Here is a 26156-nt window from a genome sequence, read left to right as displayed (position 1 = left end):
TTCTGTTTTTTTTTCTTTTTTGTTAGTTTTTTTTTAAGAGGACTTCTTTCACTTTTTTATTTTGGTTCCAGAGCTTTCAGAATGCATCCACTTCACATTTTCAAGATGTCTCATTTTTTTATGACATTAAGACTGATATTTTCATTTAATCATTATTACTTAGTCCTTGGAAACTTTGAACATCTAAGCAGATGTGGCACACAACTTCAGGCAACAGATGCCTTATGTACTGCATAGCTGTTCAAAATCCTGTCATGCTGAAAGTCCTCTTTATTCTCTTGTTGTTCTTTCATCTTCCACAGGTAATGAATATTGGTAATCATTCATTTCTTCCAGACTAGTTCACCCTCAGATCTATCTGGCTTTTCTGAACAATGGAGCATGAGAAAGCTGCAATTGCTTTCCATTTTCCTCTTTCCTAATTTCCCTTGGTGAGGAATACCAACATACAATTGTGCTCTACCCCTGCTGCTAGCACAGGAAACTTTATGGGTCTGTTTTGCTTCATGACTCTGAATGATGGCCTAATGCTTGCTGCACAGCAAAAGTAAATATTCTACAAAATGCTTTTTTTTTTCCCTCAAAATATATTCTTAAAGGTCTGTTCCTCATCATTTACAGTAATTAGTGTTATAGAATTGAGAAAACAAAACCATTTTTCAAAAAATTACATACTCTGCTCTTCTAACAACTACAGTATAGTTATATTAAAAAAATAAAATAGTTATTGCACACTAGTACAACCTACTATGACCATAAGCCCCAGATTGTAGGCCCAAATTACTTTCATTTCCTAATCTTTTGGTACCACTTCACCTGTCTCTAAAGGGGACTCAGAAAAGCACTGTTTCATGACTAAACCAAGCCACTTTAAATTTACTGCTTTTTCCACCAGTATAACTCTCTCCCACAAATAGCAGTGTTTATTATGGGCATAAAGTTTTCTATACATTTATTCTAGTCAGAGCTAATATTCTTAAGCTGGCATGAGCTGTGTTTTGGATTTGTACTGAACACAGGGTTGATACTGGGGAGATGTTTTTGTTTTTGCTGAGCAGGGGTTGCACAGAGCCAAGGCCTTTTCTGCTTTTCATTCTGCCACGGTGGGGAGGAAAGAGGGGATGAATGGGAGGATGGCAGGGGACACAGCCAGGAAAGGTGACCCAAACAGACCAAAGGGATACTCCAGACCATATGCTCAGTATCATGCTCAGTATATAAAGTAGGGAAAATAAAGGACGGGAGGGATGTTTGGAATTATGATGTTTGTCTTTCCAAGTCACTGCTATGCATGTTCTCCTGGAGATGGCTGAATGTCTGCCCATGGGAAATAATGAATTAATGTCTTGTTTTGTTTTCCTTGTGTACATGCCTTTTGCTTTCCCTATTAAACTATCTTCATCTCAACCCACGAGTTCTCTGGTTTTTACTTTCCCTGATCCCACTGGTGGGGGAGTGAGTGAACAGCTGTGTGGGGCTTGGCTGCTGGACGGGTTAAAACACAACAACATGTCACAATATAAAGAAAGTACTACACTTATTAACAGAAATTAAAAAAAAAAAAACAAACTTCAGTCATGTTAAGAAACTGCCATAAGATTAGCTAGAAATATGAAGAGAAAAAACTTTTTCTAAAATGTTTGAATTCATAAATGCATTTTCATAGGTTAATATCAAATTTGTAAACAATTAATGCAAATCTTTCTTTTGAATACTTCATGTTTGAAAAAAATGACTGGGAGTAATTGGAAATATGCTTCCATGGACTGACCTAGTATTATCATTAATCCCCTCTAGCAAGCTAACTGTACTACTACAATTTCTGACTGGATGTTGAAGATAAAGTTCCATCCACTTTTTCCCAACCTACATACTAGACAGTCTATACTTCAGAAAACTTTATATTCTACACTGCATCTGTTTAAATTGCAATAAGTCCTTTCTGCCTACTTTTATATATCTAGGGAGGCCTGTATTAGTTTGACATTGCTTTCAGTCATTCTAAATGCAACATTTGTTGTCTGAGGGCAGAACTGCTCTTCAATGTTATTTAATGCATTAGTGGTAAACACTAGGTCCATCATGTGCTTTGACATTAAAACTAAAATACCAAAGGCTGAGGAATACTCGTATTTATCACAAGAAAGAAAAATTAAAACCAACCAACCTTTCAAATTCTTTGCAAACAAGTAAATGTAAACAAGAATAGGGCCCATGCATGCTGAAAGTATCACCAGCATTGTCAGAGCCTCCACATAATCCATTTGCTATTGATGAAATAAATAATAAATGTAATTTTAAGGATAATTTTAAATTGAAGCAAGTAAGGCCAGAAATTTGCTTCTGTAATGAAACTGCTGAGATTTTGTTCATATTGCAAGATTTTTGGAGCTGCTGTTAAAGAGGACTTCAAACTTGCAACAAAGCAAGGGACGCAGAAGACTGGTTATTGCTACAACTAATATAATGGTATATCTTTTTAACAGACAGCAGTCTTAAAGAAGGGGTTATAAAAAAAATTAAACAAGATAGCCTGAATAGCAGACATAAATCTTGCTATAACAGTGTAAAGCTCCCCACATTGCATTCTTCCCACTAAGACAAATTAGATGGTGGTGCTTACTGTTTTGGGGAGAGACTGGATGTGATGGGACCACAGGAAGGAAGGAAGATGCTCAGAGGCTTTCTTTGCATGGGCTGTACACCAAATATATTCAAGAAAGCAGACACATTTAAGAAACAGTATTTTGAGTATATTTCTGTTAAGAGTTAGGCCTGTTAATTTTCAGCCTGAAATTTTTTTCATATTTGGGTTTATACTCCATCATGCACTGATAAAACAAAGTCTGTATTTTTTGTTTCCAAAGATAGAACAAATTTTGTCATCATTTCAGTAGCTGAAAATGTTGCAATCGCCTTCCTAAAGAAAAATAGCGATTCATCAGAAGAAATGCATTTTTTTTAAACAAACAAGCAAACACAAGCGAATTTTTCTCTATTAGGTACCACATCTGTAAAATGAGTTAAAAAATGACTAGTAGAGACATATCCATTCTGAACTTTCCATATCACATATTATAATCACTAAGAAATTCAAATTTTTTGAAGGGAATGAAGTTAGCAACTTTCTGAACTGTTCCTTCCTTTGGCATGCTGTACAGACATCCACCATATGTATATCGCAGCACGCTGACTTAGATTATGTCTCTGTTAAAAATCAAAGGTCTGTCACTCTTCATTTTAACAACACATATGCTATATGCATAATGAATGTGACTCCTTTAGTTTTGTTCATTTAAATAAAATGTTTGATTAGGAATTAAGGTGGGACAGGAAAGAATCTTCAATTACACTGCATTTCACCCTTAATAGCAAAGAAAGTTGAATGCCTGAAATTTATTTATTTATTTACAAACTAGTAAGTATTCCCTAGCATACTTCATCTTGCTTTAATATCTAGATGACTCAACTGAGATTGCATTGTAGAATTGTAAATACTACAATTAAAGTGATAACCAAATCAGAATGAGTGGAATAAATGAAAGTTTATGTATGTTCTGTATTGCTTTTCACAAATGGGAAATCAAGACACAGTGAATTACAGCAAGATTTTTCAGGGTTGCAAATAATTCTGTAGTAATTTCTGCAAGTCAAACTGGAAATTGTAAATTATACAAATAATCTGTTTCAGATATTTAATATCTCGATCCAGAATCTTAGATGATGTCCCAGTAATTTCAGAAAACATTATCTCTAAAGGAGTAACTTATGAATTACTGGCTGAAACAAGAGCTTACTTTTTAATCCAATAACAAACATAACTTTTAATACCTTCACTATTTCATAACAATTTAATATTTAATTCCACAGAATAACCAAGCATGATGGAAATTATTGCTATGACATATTTTCTTTTTGTAATTGTGTACTTTTACTGAGAATCATAAAATCATAGAGTATCCAGAGTTGGAAGGGACCCACAAGGACCTTCAAAGTCCAACTTCTGTCCCCAAGAGTCACACCATGTACCAGACAGCATTGTTCAAATGCTTTTTGAACTGTGTCAAGCTTTGTGCTGTGACAACTCCCCTGGGGAGCCTGTTCCAGTGCCCAGCCAACCTCTGGGTGAAGAACCTTTCCTAAATATCCCCATACAAAGAGAATTCATGGTTATACCTACTGAAGAGGCACACTGCTGAAACTACCTGAAGGATTTTGATTTGATTTTTGGGGGTTTTTCCCATTATCCCATTTGTTGAAAGGCAGTATTTTGTAAAGTTAGTACACTAAAAAGATTACTTTGGCAACCAATTTATCCAAGTAAGTGTTCTGCTTCGTGGAGAGCCAGGGATATGGAGTATATTCATTAAGAAATTAATTTCATTTTCCCTAGAGGTTTGCTTTCACTCACATTAACATTTTCATGCTTCTGTTGAAGGAGTTTCATAACCCAGTTCCACAAACTATCATCTCAGTACTGCTTTCTTTAAATGTTAAAATAGATTAAGATGAGTTGGGAGAGTTCACTGATATAATCTTATTCATTTTAGCTGTATACTCCACCTCTCATTTACAAAAACAGAGACAATCTCAAAAGTATGTATTGAATACAAACCAGCCAACCTTTTGCTTTAAGTGTCCATTACCATTACAGTTACAAGTATTCTGGCTAACTACCCATCTTATAAGCTCAAATATAACAAAAAAACTGAACAAAATCACTTTTTTTCAGTGAGAAATACAGTTCAGTGATCTAATTTTTTCTTCCTATGTCCTTTCGAAAAAAAGCTTAAAATACTTTTAATTGTGTGGTTTTTGAAATTTGTTTTCTCTCAAATCCAATTAGAAAGCTCAAAAATAGCATGGTATTATTGCTTACATTACCACCATTAGGTGATAATTAAAGTTGCAAGATAGCAACTGGGAGATTTTTCTAAAGTTTTTTTGGATTAATAGATACTGAAAGACTGTGTATTAAATACAAAACCATTACAATATACAGTATTCTCAGTCTTGATTAAATAGTATGTCTTTGTGAACTGGACTTAGAATTTAGTGTTTTGATGACCACAAACTATATAGATGAACCAAATCAGTTGTGGTCTTTAGCACACTAACTGTACAAAAAAGGTGGCCACTGTCAGGAATACAAGTGTAAGATAAACTAAAGGAAAATAAATAGCAAATAAGCATGCAGAGTGATGTTCTATGCTAAAGAAGTTGAACTGATAAATCTTGAAGCAATGTCAGAAGGCCAGAGAATACTAGGGTACACCACTGGCTGTCAGACCCACAGAATCCTTTGTTCTTCTACAGAAGAGGGTGGGTTCCATTCATTTTTAAGCTGTGCAGCTTCCCAACATGGAGACAGAGGAGTGAAATGGAGATAACAAGCTAAAAGGCAGTATTTCAGCAGATGATAGCTCAGAATAAATGAGCTATCATTTTTTAAGGTAGCATAGCTGGTAGCAACAAAATGAAAGAGACCTGCACTTCTGCAGTACCCTGATATAGAGGAGCCTAAGAAGCTTCATTTAAAGCTCTTTTTCCTACATATTTGCCATTAAATAGGAATAGCATTGAAATAGCAGAAAATAATATTCTAAAGTTTAAAGAAACTGTCCTCAGACTTTATGTTTTTCAGTATGAAAAACCTCCAGAATGATCTGTTGCATCCCGGGTTGCGTTCAGATTAGGGTTTTCATAACGTTAGTTAGCCAGTTCTGTGTACCCCCGCAATGGTTCGCTCTGGGTCACTTACCATGGGAGCTTCCCCATGTCAGTCCTGTAACCACCCCCCTGTTCATTCCTGAAACTTCTGTGCCAGTCACCCCATCCCCGCAATCCCATTCGTCCCGGAACCCTGTACACACCCCTGTCGCGTTCCCATTCATTGCCATGGCCCACGTCACTGCCACGTTGCCTGTCCCCATTGGGCGGGAGGGCTTCTGCCTTGGTCAGCCCACCCCCTATAAAACTCCGTGTGCCCCTTTGTTCCCCACCATCTTATCCACGCGGGCGCTGGGGACAGACACCGCTCTCCACCACTGCGGCTACCACGCAACAATAAAAGCTCTCCAGCCAATCCGCAGGACAGGGTGTGCCTTCCTTCGCCTCTTTACCTCGTCCCAGCGCTGGTTACGGAGCGCGGCCAGCCCCCGCCAGTGCACTAAGCCAGAGCGCCCGGACCACACGGCACCCCGGTGCGGCCGAGAAGTAGCGCCTTGAGCCGGGCTCCCCAGAGCTGCCCGGGACCAGGGAAAAGAATGTAACGCCGCAATAATCAAGTGCTGAGAGGTTTTCTTTAATAATATGGCTATTATTACTTTGAATATTCACATCTAATTTGAACTTCCATGTACTGCTAATAAGCAGTATATGCTGAATACATCTATAAGCTGAGTAACTGAGATACAGAGCATTATTAATTACACCACTGCCATTGAAGACGTAGAAAGACTTAACTGATACCATGTCTAAATACATACTAGAGAACCATCTCCATAAGATGCCTTAAAAAATTTCCAAAATGTTAGACCTTAGGGCAGGTGTTTGCCCTCTATATATATATGTAAAATCCAAATTCTCCCTCTTTTGAGTACTTTATATTTACAGCAGCTTTGTTGGATTGTACAAGAAATACAGGGCTGGATAACAGAAATTTGAATTTTTGTTCACTAAAGTAATAAAATTGTATACTGACAGGAGTATTTGTCAAACATTATGTCATAGAGAAACCTAGTTTCACTTTTAATGCAAACGATTGCCTATTATGAAATGAGAGCACACTGAATTAGTCATTTCCATTAAATCTATGAAGTAGAATTGCCTAGCAACCAAGAAAATTAATTCAGAGATTAAAATAAACACTGTGACACTGACAGAGCAACTGCTATTCTACCTCAATAACCATAAAGACACTAAGAAAAGTGATGTTTTCTTAATTCCTCTTAACAAAGGTAAAACAAACAATTTCATCAAATGACTCATAATGGACAAAGAATAAAAACAAAGAGTCAAAGGAAGTGCACAAAGCAAATGCAAATAATTACCCTCTTTTTACATAGCATCATTGAAATGAAAAAAAAATTAAGTTTTTCATATTCTGACAATGGTGAATGAATTGTTGTGGAAGTTTCTAATATGTTTTCCCACTTACAAAGGAGAAGTTTGTTTCATTATATTCATTCTATGCAAGAATTCTATATTTTAGCAGTTTCTAGTTTATTTAACTTATAGAATTTATGACTATGCTTACCTGAAAAAATTCTGCATCATTACTACCCACTTCTACCCCCAGTCAAATTATTCCTAATCACACTTCGGTAGGAAAGCTTTTAAATTATACAGTTTATCACACTGAGATGGTTATGGGAAAAAAAAATGTTAACAGATTAAGGACAGTGAGGATGAGTGCAATAATTTAGTTTAATGACTGCTACATATTGCTTGTTACATCTGGGCCATTGTGTAATTCATTGTCCCTGAAGGACCACAAAAATCCTAGTAAAATTATCCCTTTAAAAATAAAACAACCGCATTCTGTAACAACATTGAAGTCTATCACCTTGTCAGGGTATTAGATTAGAGGAATGATTACAGATAAGCAATTCTGGAGTGGCAGTACTTTCATACCTCTAGTAGGAGACAGTCCATCTTTCTAGCTTGAGATATAGAGTTAGTATGGAGTGAAGAAAAAAAAAAAATCCAAAACAGAGTGATTAAGGCAAGAATAACACAAAGGAGAAAAAACTATACCCCAGAGGATATGACAAGACAGCATCTGCAGCAGCTACATCACATGTAGTTGAGTCTACATTAAAAGATAATAATAAAAATAAAACAGTAAAAGGAATAAATCAAGACAGACAAGCAGGAATAACTGTGTATTAGAAGGTAAGACTTATCTAGTCTGCTCTCAGGAAAGTGTATTTCGGCTCTTTGGTTGTGTATAATATTCAAAAAACACACCCACAGCCAGCTACAGGTTCTTTAAAGTCTTGAAATCCACATATTAAAATCACTATATCCAGTTCTGTGGTGCCCAAACTGGACTTTAAAAGTTCATACTGTGAATAATTATGTAATAAAGTAAATGTATTCATCTAGAAGGGGATATGACATGTAATAAAGGAAGGATATCTGCTGGAAGTACAGACAATACAGATGGCATAAACATGTAATAGATCAAAATGAAAAAATATTAACAGAAAAATCCCCATTAGATAAACACACCCATAAAGCAGATAAAAGAGCCCAAATGTCCTTAACAGGTTCCCCTGTGTCTTAAATATTTGATGAATGTACCAGATGGGGAAGGGGGAGAAAAATATCTTGTCTGAACCACAAGCATAAACACAGCTGACCTAAAAGACCTACCCACCACTAGGTTATAATTACTCCAGTGTATTAACTAGTGAACAATGTTCATAAATCTAGAATAATTTGGTGAAATTGAAAGATAACATCTTTGAGAAATGGTAGCCTCCGTATGCTGCCAAACAGCTGAAACTAATTTTCATTTTCTGGCCTTTGTGCCACATGTCATGGGTGTGGTTGAACTATACATGTTTTACTGAATTCTTAAGATAGTCACAATGATGAGCATACTTTTTTATTAATTTTATCTATATTAATAAAGTGGTATCATAAAAATAGAAGATACACAAATTCTATATGTAGCTGAAAATAGTATCTTTTCTCCCTTTAAAAATTTTAACAGCACAGTTCATATGGTAAAAATCTTGGAAAAAAATGCATAGTGCTCAGACTAGACATTGTCAGAGTCCAGAACCTTTTAATAAAATAAAACTTTGTAATAGACGTCCAGTTCAAAAAGATTTATTGAATCTTCTCCAGTCTAGCCCAAAAATACAGGCAAATAGCCAACATCCTGGTCCAGACCTACATTCAAAGATCATCTATAGTTTGTTAGAAGAGGACAGCAAGAAGGAAAACACCAGTGTTAGTCTTGCACTAGAAGGAAGAATTTAATGAAAATAAACTTCCAGATAATCTTAGAAAGCAGACCATGACCATGTTGCAGAAAAAAAAGGCAAAAAGAAGGTCACTAGTAGCCTGCCTTGGGAAAAATTCCATCTGCACAGCAAATTTGATGATCATCTTGGTTAAAGTATGTGAACAAGACACACTAGCAAAATTGTTCAATACCACAGGAAGGTCCAGTATACCCTGCCTGGAAGTAAATCCAAATTCCACCAATTCAAAAGAAAACTACAAACAAAAACCTTTGAGAAGGTTTATCTAAGAAGAATATTATTTTTAGAAACCGCCACAGGAGAGAGAGCCACAGGAGACCCAAAGCATATTAATCACTGTAATACCATGTGATACAAACAAAAAAAAACAAACCCTCAGCTGATAAACAAATTCCATTTAACCTTCCTTCCAGTCTCCTCTCAAACCCTTTTAAATTGCATCATCATGTCTTCTCACAGATAACCTGCCAAAAACCTGACAGTAACATGCAAATTACTCCATGGCATTGTTAGGTCTTAATCTTAGACGTTTATGTGCTTCCTTTTTGCTTATATTGGCATAAAATCAATGGGATTACTCACAGTCCATGACATCAAAGATGTATATTCAGATGCACAGAATAATCTCAGTTAGAAGGGACCCACAAGGATCATCGAGTCCAGCTCTTGAGTAAATGACCCATAGGGATTGAACCCACAACCTCAGTGACCATCTTTACAAGATCAGAGCTTTGGTCATTGATTTTTCAGATTTCTAAATTACTGATGTCTATAATTTTTGGAAGTATTCAAGGGCCATATATGCACTTACAAGTAGATCTCAGTCTTTTCTACAACACTGGTAGGCAGTGTGGATAAAAGGGGTCCTTAATGCTCTATGAGAACTATGAATTTTCCAGCAAAAGGAGTGTATTAGGTAGAAAATATAAGTCAAGACTAAATAGTAGACATGTTTTGTGACTCAGAAGAGTAGCTGTCAAGCTGATTATGAACACCTGGAAAACAAGACACTTTCATTTTAATCTAGTTCAGCGATCTAGTTAAGTAGCATGACTATAAGGTGCCTGACTACCATGAGAGCTGCAAAGAGAACCTGCAGATCTTTCCAAGGAACTGCAATTTGCTACTAAGAGGAAAGATGGGGGAAATCATGGTTATGTTAATTTATAATGCCAAAAGTGTATATTGGTCAAAAGCAGTGGTTAGTGTGTCAGTAAAAAATTAGAAGGCTGAGAAATTCTCTGAAGATAATTGTGCTGCTATATTGAAACACCACAACAAATTGGAAAAGCATTTTATACGTGTAATATACTCAGAGTCATTCACAATAAAGTGAATCATTGTATTTGTGTCAATCAGCTAGAAATGTAAACTCGTTTTTTATACAGGACTGGTTTATCAACAAGTCATGAACAAAGGCAAACTATTTTAAGCAGGAAGCATTTCACACTAAAGCTACTCAGTTTAAAAATCAATAATACAGCGTTCAATAATATAATTGAATACCTTCATGACCAACACAGTGGCTAGTAGTCAATGGTCCCTTTCTCAAGGCAATTTCAGACATTTACTTTCATCCTCAGTTATGCATATTGAGTTACTATTTACAATGATTTCTCAACCTGTTACCCCCATTAGTTCAAGCACAGGTTCATTATTCATTATAATGTTTTTGATAAACACTATCTTTTTAGTGTTTGTAAGTTCTTTCATTCCATATGGAGATTTCAAAATATTATTTTATTTTACTATCTTCATCATTATCAGTAAAATTAAAAATGATTTCACGGACATCTGGTCAGTTAAGGTTTTCCACAATGGGCTAATCCAGCAGCCAGAGAGGCTGTGTTTGGGCTCACTGCACTCAGTAGCAGATACTGCATCCTCTTCTACTGCAGCTGCCTGGCCTGTTTAACACTGTACTCAGTTAGGGCACAGAAGCATTTGTCTGGTCCAAGTGACAGCAGCACATTTGTCTCAGCCATTCCCAGCCTCCTCCATTGGAAAGGGAGCAAATCAAACGTAAGCATCACAGAGAACCACTCCAAGTTGTGTCATGAACATGGTAAATAAATTATGCAGAAAAATGTGGCTGGAAATAAATTTTCATCACAGAGGTTGCAGAACAAGCAGACCTGTAAAGAGCAAGGAGTTGCTGAATATATATCACTTAGTACATATGAACTAAGACACATTATGGTATTTAAGTGGCAAAAGCCAAGGATTAATTTACTGGACAGGTTAAGGTAGCTTTACCTTGTCTATTGCCATTCACTAATAAAGAAAGCAATCCTCAACCAAATTACTTCACTGTTACTTAGATAACTCACAAATGCTCCCAAAGCACTCATGTTACTGACAGTAACTTTCCCTGTCTAAGAGCCGAAAATCTTTTGATCTTTGTATGGTGTGAGATGAGTAAAAAAATGGTAAAAGAGACTAGGAACAAACAATGTGGCAGATGGAAGTAGAACACAACATCGTGTATGTAACAGTTTTCTTCAGGAGAGATGAGAGTCAGAGCTTTGTGCCATCCAAGCATAGGGATAAGTACTCAGTTTGGATGGGTTTCCTCATCTCACCCTGCAGTACCAATCGAAACCATGGCATCAGAACCTCAGGATCTACTCCAGCATAAAAATATGCAAACCTAAACTCTTAGCAATGGTCAAACATCCTCACTTGAGAACTGCAAAGATATACCCCAAGCTCTTCCCATAGTTGTTTTCTAAATGCTTTTAAATAGATTCAAAGTTATGCCAGGTGCTTACAATTACATGTATCTTAGTAGAGTAAGAGATGATTTGGTGGGAAAGCAGAGGGTGGGAGGCTTTGATGAACTACACAAAGAAAGCTAAGCTGATTCACCAGTAGCAGAGGGTGCCACTACACTGTGGAGCCTCCCACACTGGCTATGTTACCTTGCTAAGCAAAGGGGTGCAATACCAGCTTCCTTCACCAGAGAAACTAGGCCAACAGGTCAATTGTGATAACTCTTTCCCACAAATGAGAAGTGATATACTTTCCTTTTCCAACTAACAGAATCTTTCCTATCTCTCATCACTTTAAGATAAAACCAGACTTACTCTCCCTTTGCCCTCACCTGTAGCCTCAAACAGCTAGAAACTGCCCACAGTTACAATATTACCATAGTAATTTTATGGTATTATTAGTAGCCACGAAAATAGTTGCTGTTCTACTTGGAGGGAAAATGTGCTTAAATTAAATGTTCACTATATTAAAAAGATAATTCAAATGTAGGCTTCTATTAACTTCTTATGTAAAACTCAAATGTTCTTTCAACTCTAATATTGTCTTCTACCATAGTTTAGTGGTGGACTTGGCAGTGCTAGGTTTATGGTTGGTCCTGATGACCTCAGAGGTTTTGACATAAATGATCATATGATTCCCCTATTTCCATATAAATTTTAGACTTCTTCTGAAGCCCTCCAAAGGTATTGCACATTCTACTGCTTATTCCTTTCTTCTTTAATTCATATTGCCTCTCTTGAACCTCTATCAGCACAATAATCAATCATCTCTCTCAATGAGAGCATTGTGCCTTAGTGCAGAGCAATCCCTGCCTAATCACTTAGCTATGCTACTACTCTCTTCCTTCAAATTCCTCTTTAATGTCCAATTTTGCCTGTATAAAATCATTCTTCTGCAACCTGAGAAGTAGGATGTGACCAGCTATGACTTAATTAATAAACATGCAGCACATGTCATCTTCTATTACATGTTCCCAGAAGAGATTTTAAAATGTTGCTGAATTTAATTTCCATGTCTTCCAGGCATGGAAAAAGTAAAAGCAAAAGAAAATAAAGAAAGTGCTTCCAAAGAAAAACAAAAAACAGGACAACGCTCAAAAGAATTAATTTTTTTTTCTTTTTTTTTTTTTTTTAAGAGAAATTTAAAAAAACTTGCAGTCTTGGGGTACAAATAGGAAGATACTGACAGATGAGGGGGAAAAATATTTTTGCCTTAAGTTTTATTTTAAATTATGGCAGTAGTACCTTTCTACCATAAAGTGCAAAAAATGCATTTTTGTTAGTCTAGTTTTATACCACAACCTCAGCAAATGCACTGTTCAATTTAAAAATTGATACTAAATTTATTGTGATATTCCTTTCCTGAATAATTGTATTGTTATTGCTACTGTGGAAAGAAAATGAAACTTTCCCAATGTGAACCAAATAAAAAAATCCTCAGAAACTGTCCAAGTGCATATGTCAGGGGCATTTTAACTGTAAAAAGCAGAGTAATGCTTGCATTTAGTAGTTGTATTTCAGCAACTGTTATTTGGAAAAAAAGTTGCTCCAGATGGCTGAAGTATAAATTTTGGAAGGAGTACTGAACTCCTACATGATAACTAGTAAAAAGGAGATGAAAATTTTAGAGGGAAAAAAAAAAAAGATAAAAATTAGCCTTCTTGAGAGTAATGCATTGAAGCATACAAGTTACCATGGACAAGCAAAGAGCCATTTTTTTTGTGTCAGTAGTGTTCCTTCATAAAATCCTAGAGCATACATAGACAATAGTTCCCAGTTTTGTTAATTCCTGCTTGGTAGGAATTTTGATGCTCTGAGTTTGATCCCTCTGCAGCTGAGAAAATGACAAGACTTACTTCTCATTCCTTGCACGGTGCAACTGAAGCCTCTCTAACTCCCCACTCCCACATGAGAAAGATTTGTGACAACACATCAATGTGGGACTTGGTGCCTGTCTCAGAAATTGGCCATGTGATAAGATATTAGCAGCAATTTTGCATTTTAGTCACTTGAATTGGCTGAAAATTCTCCTGAAATAGAATTGTCAAACAGAATACTAACTGGCAAAGTATTTCATATAAGATCAATATTCACCTTTGCCTTTTTTATATTCTGTTTTTTAATGGCTATTAGTTGCCTATATTCTTCATGGGTTTTATAAAATCATTCACAGTATTTAAAATATGAGGCAAAACAGCCTAAAAACGTGGGGGTTTCTTTATCATTTTCTACTCAGTCCTCCATATACAGCTACTAGGAGGAAATGGTACACTCTCGCCTATGTATATGGAGAGAATTAATTGGTAAAAACTATTTTATCAAGAAAGCAAACATCATTGTTATGTGAGGCCAGTAGCATTTCCTCCATTCTTCCATGTTGAATTTTAGTGCAGTGGCAGGTTACTTAAAACAGGTTACAAAGTCAGATTGCCAAATAGTTGAAGGTACTTAGCAGAAATGAATGCACAGTCACAATCTAAAATGAAAATAATTTGGATATTAGGTATAACAATGTCTCAATTCTGCTCCATAAAGAACCTAAGCACTCAGCTGAATCAAATTTAATTTTGCTGCCTCTATAGTATTGTTCTTCCTATTTCCTATTTTTAGAGTAATTGTAAACCCAGAATAGCCCCTTTTTCCCAAAGGTGAGCCTTTATTTTCACAAAGTGTCAAAAAAGCTTTTTAGAAATCCATATTTCTATTTTGATACAGTATTTTTTCACTAATTAGTGTAAATCAATAATTTAAAATGCATTCGACACTTTTTTTCCTAAGCATTTACATCTCCTATGGAAAATCTTTTAAATATGGCTTATTTATGAAATTGACATCCAAGTGTCAAAATAACCATGAAGACTTAAATTTTCACACATTGAATTGAGGATTCAATCTGCCTTGGGGCAGCTGGAATGTTTTTTGCCCTGAAAGAGTGTATATAAAATTATAATTAAGTCCTATTAATGCTGGATTTTCATGCCTAGGACTAGTAGAATGTTAAGCCTGTAAGAAATACAAAGTTTTCTACTATTAACAGAGACATTTCAATGTTAAAAATTAAATAAGCAAGCAAGACTAAATTTATTTACATCATTATCTTAGAATAAAAGCTTAATGTATTGAATAATAACATATTCAAATTACACCTCTACGAGTCAGTGCTCCTTATGTAAGAATATTAAGTAAGGTAGCCAGTAGTTACTACATACAGGAGAATAACTCTTACTGTGTTAGAGCAATTAACTTCAAATTCATATTGACTGTTATTGCATTTTTCTTTAATAAACCATATTGATTAACTACTAAGGAGTATTAAGCAGGAAATACAGTGAGATAGTTTGCCAGATGCTAAAATTTATTTCCATATTTAGCACTGATTACAAAGGAAATTTATTTACTCTGTTAGTGACTTTGAAACAGTTAAGTGAGTGTTTTAGCTGATACTCTTATTATAACATGCATACCTTTAAGGACAGGAAACAATAAACGTGATGAAAGTTAAGACCATTCTACTCTGAAGCAACTTGCAAAAATCCAATCTGAGCACAAGCTTGGGAACTAAGCCTACTAAACTGAAAAGGTATTCCCAAAGTAAATAGAGATTGACCTCTGCCCACCATGTTTTCTTTAAGAATCAAGCACTACAAATCCAGATTTGGGATGAAGAATATTAGCCAGCAAATGTCTGCTACTTGCTACTCATAAGGCCAAATTTAAATGCTATTCCCAAGTTCCTTTTGAATACTAACAACATAAAAAGTATCTAACTGGAGATACAAGCATGACTGTCACTCAGTGTGGCATTTACACTAAGGAACAAAAAATAACTCCTCTGCTTTATTTACAAGTATTGTCACCAAACAAATCAAAGTGCAAAAAAATTGGGATTTCCTCACTTTTATTTTAATCAACTTTGCAACAATAGTCAAAAGAGAAAGAAAATTCTTCTCTCTTAGAGGTAAATAAGATTTAGAAGACTAACTTAGAAAGGATGTCAGCAGTGTTTGAACTGTTTGGCTGTTGGTATTTCTTAATATGAAATAAAACACATAATTTTCATTCATAATTTTCATTTCACTACTCTGTACTATCCTACTAAGTCAGTCTGCCATTTTCCAGGAAGTACTGAAGTAGGAGGAAACAATTTACCATCTCATGGCTGAAGAAGCAGAGGCTGTGTGTACATTTTACTGATAGCATCCTAGTCTCCTTATGATTTTCTTCCAAAACTCTGCTTAAAGCTCTCCTTTACTGGTAGGCTGTGACAACAAGTGAAAAAGCTCTGATAATAGGCTGCAGATCCACTTATATTGCTAATGCAGGCCAAACACTATCTTCTGCATTCAATAATTTCTAGTCACAATAATGCTACTTTTTTTTTTTTTTTTTTTTTTTGCTATCCTACTGGTGCATTAGGTATACTACAGCCAAGAGAGCTTAAGTAAAATTAGGTTCTTCCTCACATTTGCTGTTCTACAAACACATGATGCTCCATTCATTCCCAAGAGTTTATTTTATATAGGAATTCAAACTGCAAAATGCAGTTATGGATTAATCATTAGAAAAGTCAAATTCATCTTCCATTTAGTGCAAATGGTATGATTTACTGTGCTCCAGAACATTTCTCTTTTTTTCTGAAACAGATAGTGGTGAGAATTATCTAGCAGTCCCCTGTACCAAGTTCCTTACAGTGAAAAAAATTACCGTGCCTGCCCTCTGGAAAGTTCTTTATTGGGATGAATAACTGGGGCTGGGGACACTATTGCAATCTTAGTGCTGTCACAGAGGGAAGACCTGAAATGCAGGAATTAGACATATACCTTTTTCCACATCACAAAGCTATCAGATTGACATCTTTGTCTTTCAAACACTGGCAGCTGAGACCTACCACTGCCACATGCAATTTATGCATGAGGTCTTCAAAATTAGCATGCATCCCTAAAGACATCAGTGAAATTTCTGCCTTTTAGTGGACCTGATATTTTTTGAAAAATAAACCTAGTTTAGTTATCCTGGGTTTTCCAGACAGCAAATCTGCAGCCAAATGTCTTACTGTGTTAGAGGGCTAGGATGTAGCAAAATGTCAGTGTTACAGAAATTGTAAACAAGTTGGCATTTCTGAGACGTTATGACTTTTTACCTTTCTAGAATATATTTTAGTGTTAATTTACTTCGTATTTGAGACAGACTTCCTACACACTTTCAGTTCTTGGACAGCTAGAGATAGCTGTATAGCAAATACCTTTGAAACCTCCTCCCCAACCTGCACTGAGTTCCTAGCAAAGGAAATGGGATATCAAGGGGAAAAAAACAGGGTGGAGGAGGCACAAGTCTTCCAGTACTTTAAAAAAAGGAAATGGATTAATAGAAATGATTCTTGGTTTCAATTTTTACAGCTTTATACATTAAAACTGCTGGACAACAGCCTTATCTCATTTAACTATATTAAGGGTAGTGATGCCAGTATGAAAGCACACTTTCTGTGGCCAATAGAAAGAAAATGGGGAGGGGAGATGTCCCTTACTTTGAAGTGAGCTTCTAATAATTCATTACTTTCAGAGAAAAAAAAAAAAAAAGGAATGTATTTCCCTGCTTATAATTTTCCAAGATACAGACATAAAGAAATCATAAGTATTAAACATTAGCATGTTGAGATACTGTGGCAAAAGGTCATTATTTGGAGCTACTGTGTTAAGAATTATGTTTGCACTTAATTGCATCTTATTTAATAAAATTCTCAGAAATAAAAAGACTTCCAAATCTTCTAGAGCTATCTTGATCATATTTATGAAATGCATCAATATGAAGTTATTCACTTCCATCATGGCTGCTAGCAAGACGTAATGCTGTTCAGTGGGAGGTTCAAAGCATCTGCTGTGAAAAGCACAGGAGCTGATAAGCAGTGACAATTCATACTCCCATTGATTTTGTATAAATCAGAAAAGAGAAAGAAAGTAACATTTTCATTCGAGATGCCAGGAGGATGAAAAATAGACTATGTGAATTACCATTACTGTTTCTGAAACACTACAATTAGGAAAATTGGTTTAAATGATCTGGAACTATCCTGTGGATATCAATTAAACACACAGTAGATAGATCACACTAAATGAAAGCAAAAAAACCTCAGAAACTATGAAAGAGAACTATCATGTCATACTAGTACCAGTCAATATTTTTCAAGCGCAAAATGCAAAACTTAAGGAGATCCAGGATTTCATAATCACCCCTATACTTCCCTATCATACAGTCAAGCACCTCCAAAAATTCAAAACTGAAAATATTTTTTTAATATTTTCCTCCTGAATTGCAAATTTTCTTGAAACTCTAAATATATTCTAAAAGTTGTTATAACCCAACAAGGGAACACAACATCTTGAAATGACAAGTTCACAGATATGGTAACAGAAACTAAGCAGCATCCTCTTTCACACCAATAAGGAAAAATACATATGATTTGTGAGCTCTTAACATTCTTGTGCCACTATCTGTGACAACAGCTGGGTACCACTAAAGGGGAAAAAGGCTGAACACATGGCATTTTAAATGGGGGTGGGGGGTAAGTAGTGTTAGCTGTTGTAATCACACTATTAATCACACCATTTTGAGTGGCTATTGGTCATTCAACTGCTTATCATATGAACAATGAGGATACAGTTTATCAGTAACAAATTCTTTCAATATACAAAAATTATTCACTTTTGTCTCCGTGGTTTTTTTTTACCTCTCTAATAAGAATTGAGGGATTTTGAATTTCACACTGTTTTTTCAGGCAACATCATTTGGTAACAATGACGTATTTTGATTTCTTGGTCAAACAGTTCATTTTACTAGTTTTAAGAAGCTAATGAATGCATTTCAGAATTTTTTAAAAAGCATGTCTTCAATTTCTAAGTGTAAAGCAACATAAACAATTTGAATCATACAGTAAAAGTATTGATTTTACCTTCAGGAAAAAAAAAAACACACCAAAACAAAACAGAAAAACTGACCTGTCTTGTACTTTCCAATTCTATCTTTCATTTACAAGTAATAAAATTCAACTGAAGAAACTGCTGTAATCATATACTAATCTACTTATCTATAAAAATGAGTGTGTATACACATGGAGCATACATCCTCTTTTAATGTTGTCATGACTATATACTGTGCATCTAGATCAAGTCAAGACCATAAACAATTCAAAGCTGCATTCTGTCTAAATGGGTCACTTATAATGAGAAAGCACAACATTTACATGTAGGAAGCAGATTGATCAGGGAGCAGAAAAACAGAATATGGCATCAGTGGAGAAAAATATGCCTTTACAGGCAATTAATGCAAAATTATTTGGCAACTTCCTATATCCTCCTCAAAAATGGAAGTGAGTTCAAAAAATGTGAAATGAATAAAAATTTAACATAGCAAATATTCACTAGGATTACCCTTTGTGCTTGCAGTAAAGAAAAATGAAAAAAAGCCTTGGTTCCTTTCAGTACTGTTATGTCGCTAGTACAGAATAACACTTCAGTGAAAAGACTGAAAACACTGTCTCCCAAAGATCCACATATTAATTAATTGTCCACAATCACTTTAAATTGGACTTTTAAGTGCTAGCATATCCCACAACATTCAGCTCTTTTCAACCAGAAGCTGTGGAACAGAAATGCTCTGAACATGCTGTGTACATCTTGCTAAAGCAATTTCAGCTGCAGCCTGCAAAATTAATTTCTGCAAAATGCAAATCTGTGCCATGCGAATATTAGAATGATAGAAAGTCTGCTGCAACACATTACAAAACCAAAGTGGCAAAAAGGCAGAGGGAAATTTCAATACTGCCTAATATATAGAAAATATATCCCATGTCTTTGTTCAGTCTGGATTCTCATTCAAGGTGCAAATACTGGTTACATTGTTAGATATCCAACTGAAACCAGCTCCAAATATTGTGTGAGTAGCTCTCTCATAGTTCACGCTAGACTCCCTTGACCCAGCTAGACAAGCGTGGAAACGTGAAATAAATGAACATTAACAAAGACTAGTCTGGAAAGCAGGCTGCATTAATGCTTACAACATTATTCATATGGATGCAAAATTTGCTACCTAGATTCTTTTTATACTAGATATCAGCTGACAGTCACTCTTTTAATGGTATGTGCTACTGCAGAGAGAAAAATGAAGCAAATTATATGAAAATAATATGTCTTTCCCCATCTGCCACATACAGATATTCCCCAACCTTACAGCACGCTGCTAAGGCAAATAAAGAACAGCAAAATAATTATCTCCATGCAAAGAAAAAGCAATTTTAACACAATACCTTTCTGTGTTTGTCCCTCTTCCATATTCTCTTCCATGGCTACCTTTCTTCACTAGAAACAGCTACAGAGAATTAATCAAAAGCTTCAGTCAGATGTAGGAAAAAGTGTGGATTTTTTTTTCCCTGGGAAGCTCCAACAGCAGAGGCTTAGGCAAGTCCTCAGAGCTTAGCTAAGGCTCCCTCACTCTCCTTGTTTGCTTGGAGACAGGCTGTCAAGTGTAATTTCATTCAAATTACTCTTCCGTGAAGATTATCAATTTTTCTTCTCAAAGCTGCCCATTGTGTACCACTGTAAGCAGGTATTCAAATGAACAGCCTGTGAATTTTGGGGGGAAATTTGGTCTGAGCCCTTATGGCAATGACACCGATTCATAAGCCTCACTTTGCATATAAAATGGAGTAAAGAAATTGAGGTTTGTATTGAAATCTGTGTTTAAATTGGAAACAGGCTGTACTGAAAACAGATGGAGGAGTGTCCTCCTAAGGGGAAGCAGACCACCAACCCATAATTCCCCCTATTTGCTACTGAAGTGGGAAAGCCCAAATGCCTGTGGGTTCTTTATGCCGTATTACTTGTCTTTCTCTCTCTCTCTCTCTCTCTCTCTCTCGCTCCCCCCGCCTCTCCCCCTCCTCCTGTATCAGCACATTTAAGAATAATATGACTCTTCATTTCTCTTCTTCTCATACATCTGTATCATCAGGAACTAACAACAAATATACACTATTGCCCTTACAGTATTCTAAAAAATATCTTTATCGCAATACAATTTTGTGTGCATGTATATGTGTTTACACACAGAAGCACAATTCAACACAAGACATTAATCACTGCAAATTTTATGCACTGTACATATCCTCATTGTCACAGTAAACAGGAATTTAGAGGCAGTCCAGAGGTTTAAAACAGTTCTTGCATCAATTCTTTTTCTGATTCCTCATATCTCAAATTAGCTTTCTTCAAAGCTCTTCTAAAATAACTGGATCTTAAAATGGTGAAGCACCACATGTGGGTACGTACACGAGGAAGCACATACAGACACATACACTGCTAGGAGTTTGCTCTGGAAAAACATAGGTTAAATACACTGTGAGGGCACCTACTAATTTGGGGAGCTCTGCAGTCTGATTTGGAATGCAAATTGGACGCTGCAGTCTAGCAATAAATTAGCATTTTTGTACCTTTGTCTACAGAGCAATATCTCATCATTTTAAGACTTCCATTATTTCACCAAAAGTGCAAACTGAACACAATTCCAATTGTTCTTTGCATGTTTAAGTTCTTCTCCTTCTGGAGGAAGTGACTAAAACTTAAACATAAAAACTACTATGGTTGAAAATTCCTATTAACATATGATAAATAGCTCATCCATTTACTTTATGCTATCTGAATTGGTTTAGTTCTGCCTTCTGAGTCACCACCAAAAAAAAAAAAAAAAAAGTTGTTTACTTTCCCTGGTTGGTTTTTTGGGGGGTTTTGTTTAGGGAGGGGCTTTTTGAGGGGGGGTTATTGTTGGGTTTTTTGCTCTTTTTTTACCCTGTTTGCATATAAATCTGTTCAAATCAGGTTCACATCAGAATAATTATCATGTAAGAAGTTAAATGCATATGTATAATTAAATAACTGAATCATTATTTATAAGTCAACACATTTCCTACCTTTTTTTCCCCTTTTATTTCATGTTTCTAGGGCTCCATTTTCTGGAATAACTGAAAAAAAAATTATCAGTTGTTTTACTTCTCAGATCTAATTATCATTTACAAATCAACACATTGAGAAGGTCTATACATATAGAAGTGCTGCAAACACCATAGGATCTAAGCAGCTTCCATCTTTTTAGAAATTATTCTTTTAGACAGTTTTTTTGGAGAGGCATATTTCCTTTAAAACAGATCTCCTGCATAAGTCTTCTCTGCTATTCTTTCTCTTAAAAATCTTTTCTTAGATAAGCATTAACAAATCTTCATATTTCAAAGATGGTCTGGCAAATATTTTAACTAGGCTGGCAAATTGTTTCTAAGTCGCATTTCTCAATAGCACCAAATATTTGAGGTGACTGACATCCTCAACAGGGATGTTGGCAACAATAGGATATATAGGCCACTGATGAAACCAAATTACCTTGTTCCTTGAAACAAACATACAAACATTTTTCAAATATAACAGAAAACAAAAAGAAAAAGTGTTGGAAAGAGATAACTGTGAGAAGATAAAATAAAGATGGCACAATCTTGAGTGACATAAAAAGGTCAGGAAGAAACAACTTGCTCAATAAAGGGATGGGACTGCAAAGAAAGTAGGCCCAGAAGTAAACAAAGTTATATTACACAACACGTATTTAAGCTGTGGAAACTTGTTGTAGCAGGCTGTTGTAGAGGGGGAAAAGAACCCAACAAAATAACAAGGAGAATCTGAATCACAAGGATTCATGGATATAAAATCACTGAGCTGCAAATTACTGGGGAGTAGAGGAATATTTTGTGAAAAAGTTTTAGCCATTTGTTATACTACTTCCAAGGCAGACTGCTTTTGGCACAAATATATGAGATGCTGACCTGAATGAATCCTTGATCTACTTCCCACTATGGCCATTTTCACATCAGGTTCACATACACCTTAATTTTAATGACAGGATTTTTAACTTCCTAAACAGCTTACTACACTCACATGCCAAAGGTTAAGATGAAATCACTGTAATTGATAAAACAAAGCATAGCATTGACAAAAAATGGCTTTAAGTTTTACCCCCACCCCTACAATAATCTATTTTTCATTGTAAATATTATTGTTATGAAGTGCCATATTTCCTTCTTCAGAGACCTCTGCTTAGTTTCAGGTGCTATTAACTGGTCATCCACACAGCTTGTGTGAGAGTGAGCAACAGAGAGAATGTGAAAGAGATTTCATGTAAGCTTCTTTCATATTTAACTGTGCTTTATTAACAAGGTTGAAACATAAATCTGCCTCCTGAATGTTTCTTTAGAACTGCTCCAAGGACCTTTCAAGATTAAATTATGAATAGATGTTAATCCTAAAGCCAAAGAACAGAAAAGCTCTGCAAGTCTTCCACAGAATAACAAACCAAAGCAGAAAATGCCAATTGTATGTGACTGTCTAAGCAGCAACCACAGACGCTGTCTTTCTTCAGCATACTGGGAAACATATTTACCACCAGTGATACATAAGCTACTTTAAAACTGTACAGAGAAACTACACAAGCTTCTGTTTCTGGAAACACTTCTAGCACAGAAAAGAGCTATGTTAGTGGGAACTACATTCGACTGCCTAAAATTCTCTTTTAATGTGAAATGAGATTATTGGTGCAAGTGATCATTGGACAACCATGCCAATTGTAAATGGCAAGGCAAGACAGAACATCCAACTGTATAATGAGACTAAATAAACAGTTAATCAAGAGAATAATTGGAAGCTGATGACATTAAGGGATCCCCTGGTGTCCATTATGATATTATGAAATGTAGCTGAGCACTTACAGCTTTAAACAGCATGACAAACACACACCTGACTTTTACTCCCAGTTTTGTATGGCCTTCAAATCAGTTTACCATTCCATCCTTCAGTCCTATTGATTTTCAACTACATAATAATAATAATAATGTTGTGGTGCAGTGATGTCTTGATTATGACAACATAATAAACTTGATTAATTAATACATAATTTTAAAGCACAAAATTATTTATGTTGCTAATACTACTACCTCAATAACCAAGCAAGAAAAATCAAAAGCCAGTTCAGATTACTTCAGCTATTTTGCCTCTGACTACAGGAGGAAGTTGTGATGGATATGGGGAGTGAAGCAATACGTGTTCTTTGTGCTTCGAGGGAATTCACTTTGGACTAATGCCAGTAAGGTCCCACAGACACACTGCCCTTCATGAGTTGGAGCGGTGTACAGCTCACTCCTGGAAAGCATGTTCTGGTTTCATTATATGAAAAAATACAATGCATATATAAAAACATTTATGAAAACATAAATTATAAAAACAATTTATGTTCTTAGAGAATATTCTATGATGCAAAAAATGCAGTAGGTGAGGAAAAGTGGGACATACATTTTAAAAGTTCACTCCCAAACACTAATGTGGATGCACAGGTAGTAATTATGTTATGTAAATTAGGCAGCAGAGTATAGAAATCTGGAAAACACATGGAGAAAAATTAAAACTGGTGCTCCAATTTTCTATTTAGAGTGCCCCACAATTTATATTTCATATTTAAAATAGAAATGTGACTATAAAATAACGGCACATCATATTTCGTCTTTGGAATATCCCAACAGAGGGGTGTTGAAGGAAACATTGGGAAGCTTTAAGACTTCCAAAATGTCTCTAAATGTCTGCTCTGGGATATGTATTTCATATCTACAACTTTATGAGATACTTACAGAATAATAAAACAAGAGCACATGGCCCTGAGTTTAACTCATAGCAGACACTTACACAAGTGTCCAGGGAAAGGAGAAATGCCTAATGACATGAAAAAATATCAGAATTAGTGGGGAAATGGAATGTTAAGAGAGGAAGGAAGAAAGTAGAAGGCAAAATGCAACATTAGCAGAATACTGTTGCTTACGCCATTGATGGGATTTGCATAGTTCCACTAATTCCCAATAATTATTTTTTCTGAGGAAATTACATTCTTCTAGAGGAACAAACTACCAGTAAAAAAAAAAAAAAAAAAACAAACAAAAAAAAAACAAACAAAAAAACCAAACAAACAAAAAACAAACAAAAAAAAACAAAAACAAAAACAAAAAAAAAAAAAACCCTACCAATTTAAAACTGGCAGCTATCAAGAGATGGCAGGATGGTCATATAACCTAAAGAAATTTCAGTACAGGGCTTCACCTGATAGAAATAATCTCTTACTATTTTTTGTGCTCAAGTCTGGATGTTACATTTGATAGAAGAATAATGGACATCCTTTCCTTGATGACCTTAATTTATTCTCATTTCTTTCTTCATTCTTCTATATTCTAACACGTCTAGAAACAGAAATTTTATTGAAGAGGAGAGTGAGAAGACAACCTCCTTGCATATATTCTCATTATGTTTCATACTAATAAACACTAACACCATTATCATATTCAGAAAATTAACCTCTTTGTGAAAGTCTCATCTGGTTAAAGAATTTCCTTCACTGAGAAGATCTTTCACCACTGCATATGATATCCAGACTTAAAACACAAGAGATAAGTAGTAACCTGCTCATATCAGTATTCAAATATATATTTCATATACGCTATATCGATCAAGAGGAGAAAGATAATAAAAAATGATTAACAGTATCTCTGATTCAGAATACCAATCTTAATATATTTCCAGACTATTATCTGGAGCTATTGTAAGTATCATCTGTAATTTAAAACCTTCTGCCTGACTGGATATGTTTCATGATTCTTACTGGTTTTGAAAACAAGTAAAATTTTCCAAAGTAAAATTAGTTAATTGTCAATATAATTACTCTAAAATTCTAAAGAACTTCAATCATTTTGATACCTAAGACTAAGAAAATTATGCCTTTTATATCTTGGGACCAAAATTGTCCATATTCCCAAAGGAATATGCTGCTCATTTGCTAAAGTTTAACTCTGAAAAGATGCTCCTGGTTGACAGATTGATGAAGAACAATGAACTGAACATGAATGCCAGTATAATTGAGGGAGATGCTCAATAATACATTTCTACATACAGATTTCTAAATACTATGGTAAGATTCTCCACATGGATACTCTAGACCTCAGCAATAAGCTTGTAAGTATATTTAAAGCCCAACTTCAGCTTTCACATCCTCTTTCAAATGTGATAGCTGTTCACATCCCCTTTCAAAACTGGACACCAAGACATAAGTACAGCATTGTGATCATCCAACAGAACCTTTTTCACCCCAGAGAGTCTTATAGGAAGTGGATATACTAATAAATACTCATACAGATATATATTAGATTAAGTAATTATAAAAAGAACATTTTGTCGGGTAGCATACTCAACACATACAATTCTAGCAGACTCTGCTTTTATCAGGGGACTTGAACTGCACTATTGTCAGAGGTGTTCTCCAAATTAAA

At 35.3% G+C, this 26156-nt stretch overlaps 1 protein-coding gene across 1 annotated transcript in view; it reads right to left on the bottom strand.

Annotated features, from left to right (window-relative positions):
* The window catches only part of GPM6A (glycoprotein M6A), a 120963-nt gene extending 100350 nt beyond the window's left edge, over positions 1-20613 (bottom strand). The window contains exon 1 of the mRNA XM_053941521.1: positions 20070-20613. Coding sequence (XP_053797496.1) covers positions 20070-20106 — 37 coding nt within the window. The 5' untranslated portion in view covers positions 20107-20613. The remainder of the gene's footprint in view (positions 1-20069) is intronic.
* Between the last annotated feature and the right edge of the window lie 5543 nt (positions 20614-26156).

Source organism: Vidua chalybeata, chromosome 4 (genome assembly GCF_026979565.1).
Source record: "Vidua chalybeata isolate OUT-0048 chromosome 4, bVidCha1 merged haplotype, whole genome shotgun sequence".
In the NCBI taxonomy this organism is placed as follows: Eukaryota; Metazoa; Chordata; class Aves; order Passeriformes; family Viduidae; genus Vidua; species Vidua chalybeata.
This window is presented reverse-complemented; position numbering and strand designations above follow the sequence as displayed.